Genomic DNA, 4,817 nt, shown 5'->3' on the forward strand with positions numbered 1-4,817 from the left:
CATGTCTGGTGAAGTGATGAAAGATGGTTTTCGAGTCCTTTTGTTTTCTAATGATTTCAAACACTGTCTTGCTTTAGAAAACACTGGAATGCCATTAAGTGGGTTCTACCATGCATCTGAGATTGCATGCTAATATAATTTGGCGAAGTACTCCCCACAGCATGAATTGAACAACTTACTGTTTTTAATATTTCTTACATTTACATTTATTCATTTGGCAGACACTTTTATCCAAAGCAACTTACATAGGTTACAGTTCTTTGCAATGTTATCCATTTATACAGCTGGATATTTACTGAGGCAATTCTGGGTTAAGTATCTTGCCCAAGGGTACAGCAGCAGTGTCCCAGCAGGGATTGAACTGGTAACCTTTCGGTTACGAGTCCTGCTCCTTAACCACTATGCTTCACTGCCGCCCATTTCTTCCTCCTCTTCTTTTCTCTTTGATTTTCTGTGTGCAACTCCTCCCCTAGCTTTTCAGCTACACTTACAACACCTGGCTAATACCATCAGCTAGTACAAGGCTGCATTTGAGAATACCTCATTGTATGCTTGTTTTGTACAACATTTGCAAATTAAATGAACTTAAATTAACTGTATGCAAATTGCAATGAAAAAAAAACAAAATGCAAATGAAACACTTACAGAATCTGAACGGTCTTTAACACATGCTGTGACATCACAATTGGCCTGCCAGGGCAGCCCGTCTCTGACGGAAAGCGTGTAACGACTGGCTATTGCCATGCTTGGCTTTTTCAAGCCAACTTCAAAGAAAGTTACCAGTTCTATTTGGTGTTTTTGTCCTCCTCTGTTTATTTGGTAAATAGGTTTGATCAGACAGTGGAATCAATAAAAGAAAGAATGCATCTAAAATCTTAAACTCGATGGTCCCTGTGCCAGTTGAAAGAATTGCCATAGAGATTTTTAATATTCTATCTGCAAGAGGCCCATTTCAGTTCCCTCTGTAAGTATGCTAAGGACATGGTCCTAAGATAAGGGAAAGCTGGAGTCAGTCTTTGGTGTAGGGGTGGCAGTGTAGAATAGTGGTAAAGAGCAGGGTTTGTAACTGAGAGGTTGCTGTTTCGATTCCCCTTTGAGGCACTGCTGTTGTACCCTTAGGCAAGGTACTTAATCCACAGTTGCCTCATGTAACTATCCAGCTGTATAAATAAATTATATGTAAAACTGCAAACTATGTAAGTCGCTGTGGAAAAGAGCGTCTGCTAAATGAATGTAATGTACGTGGCTGAACTGTGGAATTAAATTTTGTAATCTGAGCTGACCGCATAATACAAGGTGAAGCAGCTGACCGTTTTGGATGAGCTGCAGCAGCGGCTGAATGGTGCAGGCTGGGAAGCGCCCCTACACCCTGAGGCTTCCTCCTTTTAAATCTTCCTGCTCGTTCCTTACCCAATCGCAGCGGAGCAGAGAGAAAGAAAGAAAGAAAGAAAACAGAGGGCGGGAGAGAGAGAGAGCAGACGCACGGACTCCATACGTCCAGGGACGTAACATTATACTATTGTAATTTAGCAGAAATTGTTATCCAGTGCAACTAACATAGGTTACAGTTTTACAGGTTATCCATTTATACAGCTGGATATTTACTGAGGCAATTCAGGGGTACGTACCCTAGGTTAAGTATCGGGAATTGAACCAGCAACCTTTCAGTCACAAGCCCTGCTCCTTACCACTATGCCGAACTGTCACCCCAGTATAGTGTTTGATAAGGTGTCACCTGTACTGCTGAGTGAACTGCGCTGTACTGGGAAGTGCTGAGTGACTTTCTGTAAAACGATTAGGATGTCATCTTAAATGGCAGGCAGCTTCTCACCTGTCTCAATGGGCTAATGGCTTTGATGTGTGAATTGATACTTGGTCAGATGATGGTGAGTGAAATATCCACAAAGGGATTTACCTGTATCTGTGTAGTGATACCCATGCAGGTAATATTAGGCTACCTTTCTTTTAGTGTTTCAACAACTGTTTCTGAACATTATGTTAGTGCATGCCCATAAACCTGCCACCAGAGGTCACTGTTGCAATATTTTCTGTATTATTAGTCAAAGATAGTATCAGGCACAAAGCAGCTCACAAGATAGTCAAGCACACCTGTTCATACAATGGCAATGACACCATTAAGGTATTTCAATTCACTTTTGTGTCACGATACATAATATATATCCCTCACAAAAATGTCCATTCGTACTACTGTCTGTCTTTGTCTTATGGAAATTTCTTAAAAGGAAACAGCATGACGGTAACTTAAAGAAAATGAGCTACACAACTTAGTAAGTGGTTCCAAAACGTGGAGCACAAAAGTACATTTAATTGAGCGTTTTTTTTGTTCACTTAGGCACTTTTTTTCACTCTTCTATGAGTAGTTTCCAGGAGGAGCGCTTCTAACTCTACACAAGCAAGTTTTCTCTGAGGTAACAGGACTTCTAGCTGAGCATGATTTTCCAGTAACCTTCACGACACAGCTCCCCACGCCGGCGCTAAAGGGATATGAAAGCATTCCTGCATTACACCTGCACACAGCCAACGCCTGTTTTTCATGATTATTTAATAATACGAATTCATAAGCTCCCATACAGTTCCCTGAGGGAGGCGTGGCCTGCGGAGGCCCATTCGTGGATCATGGCGTGGTCTGATTGGTCGGTTTGGTTTCAAGTTCATCAGTAACCTATTCAAGGAAATGTCACTCCTTAACCAAACAGCACACACCTGTTGAGATGAGTAAGAATGAAACTGATGCCGCATATCACCTGGCGCTGTTCCACTTATAATGTGTTATCTATTTGTGTATCATTTAAGTTGCCCTATAGGCTGTAATTGTACAAATCTGATAGTACTGTGTCCTCAAGCAGACCTTGCTCTCAGCTGAGAACTGTCTCATTGTGGAACTGTACACATCCTGTCCCCGTACTGTCGCTATACTTGCTGTATGCACTTTGGTAAGTCGCTTTGGATAAAAGCGTCTGCTAAATAAATAAATGTAAATCTATTTCATGACTCGGCTGCTGAAGGTCTTTTGGCAGAAACTTCCCCTATTTTTACCACCTCTACAACACCCCTCAGTGCACTCAGGTTTAAAGCGCTGCAATGCTTTTGCATTTCAGTGCAATTGCTATTTGTTTCTGAGTGACAGATCAGTGGTTAGCAGTCCTGTTTCTGTGAGGAATGACAGATCAGTGGTTAGCAGTCCTGTTTCTGTGAGCAGTGACAGATCAGTGGTTAGCAGTCCTGTTTCTGTGAGGAGTGACAGATCAGTGGTTAGCAGTCCTGTTTCTGTGAGGAGTGACAGATCAGTGGTTAGCAGTCCTGTTTCTGTGAGCAGTGACAGATCAGTGGTTAGCAGTCCTGTTTCTGTGAGCAGTGACAGATCAGTGAATCCTGTTTCTGTGAGAGGACCTGGAGCTCTCTGTTTTTCTGCCATTGATGTCTGCAGACACCGACCTGAGAAAATGCCACCGGCAGAAGCCATCTGGGAACACAGGGTCCCTCTCCCACTGAAACGTTGGGGACCTCCACCAACAGATGGCACCGATCAGGAAGCTGTTCAGGAAGCAGAGCCAGGGCACGTTCATGTCTAGGAACGCTGGGGTCTCCACCCGCAGCAGCAAGAGCGCCACCAGCAGGATCACAAAGGCATACCAGGTGCTGAGGAAGTCTGCCAGGGTACGGTAGAGGCAGTGGCGGGTGGCATTCTGGCAACACCTCGTGACTGAGGCCCCTCCCCCACCTCCCATGGCTATCCCAGAATTCCTGCATGGCAGAAACTCCAGACAGCAGCACAGGAGGGCGACGCCCACGGCCAGCAGGAGCACCACGCCCACCTGGGTGCTCTGTGGGCTGGGGAACACCCGACACTGCCGCAGCAGGAGGTGGGGGCCCCCCTCGATGTAGGGGTCGAATCCCGAGCCCGAGAAGACCCAGAGCAACGCCGAGGCCCAGACCGCACAGACCCCCGAGGGGTAGGCCAGTCTGCGGGCCCAGCCTAGACGCACTGGCCTGGGGGAAAGGGTCCAGGCGAAGTCCAGACCCCCCAGCAGGAAGACGGGCCAGTGCAGCTGGCCGTAGGTGAAGCAGGCCACCTGGGCCAGCAGGCAGATGTGGTACCGAGTCAGGCGCAAGCCCAGAACACTCAGGTCACCCAGGAAGAAGATGGCGGAGACAGCGAGGGAGAGCAGCAAATCTGTGGCAGCCAACGAGACGCAGAACGTTCCCAGAAAACTCCGGACCATGGGGCCCCTCTGGGCCAGAACCACGGCCCAGTTCAGCAGGCACTTCCCGCCCAGAACCAGCAGCAGAGTGGGGATGGGGGTCTCCATGGTGACTCCCGCCCGCGGGGGGTTTAGGCACCAGTGTGATTCAGTCTCTCTCCACCGTGCCTCCAGCTGCAGGGCGAGAGAGGTTTACAGGAACACAGACACACAGAGGGTCGTTTGAGGCCTTCAGAGTAACAAACCAGGAAGGCTTCTTCCACAATACGTCTCCAGCATTTTTGACAAAAAGGGAGATATAATCTTGTTCTCATCATTAAACTTTTTTTTATGGTTTTTGTGCAGCTTGCCCTGCCCTGCTTAGTTTTAAATATAAAAAAATATCTTTCCTTTTGCCGTCATCAGATTACTTTGTGCAATCAGGGATTATGGTTCAAAGGTCCTGTCACGCACATTATCAACGCGCCTTTGTTCATTTTGAAATCAGTGTGATAGTAACTAGCCATTATTAACATATATAGAGGACACCCTACACCCCAAAATTAGCTAGCACTGACAAAACACGTTTTCCAGGAAATGGCCTCATGTAACTTC

General features: G+C 46.3%; 1 protein-coding gene across 1 annotated transcript; it reads right to left on the reverse strand.

Annotated features, from left to right (window-relative positions):
• Positions 1-3,383: 3,383 nt before the first annotated feature.
• LOC118772221 (probable G-protein coupled receptor 160) lies at positions 3,384-4,331 on the reverse strand. Its single transcript, XM_036520533.1, has one exon. The coding sequence runs from the start codon at positions 4,329-4,331 to the stop codon at positions 3,384-3,386; it is 948 nt and encodes a 315-aa protein (XP_036376426.1).
• Between the last annotated feature and the right edge of the window lie 486 nt (positions 4,332-4,817).

This window comes from Megalops cyprinoides, chromosome 2, assembly GCF_013368585.1.
Source record: "Megalops cyprinoides isolate fMegCyp1 chromosome 2, fMegCyp1.pri, whole genome shotgun sequence".
Taxonomy (NCBI): domain Eukaryota; kingdom Metazoa; phylum Chordata; class Actinopteri; order Elopiformes; family Megalopidae; genus Megalops; species Megalops cyprinoides.

What these genes read in the sequence shown, in the direction of transcription:
- LOC118772221 (XM_036520533.1), bottom strand. Translation starts at nt 4,331, where the DNA reads ATGGAGACCCCCATCCCCACTCTGCTGCTGGTTCTGGGCGGGAAGTGC.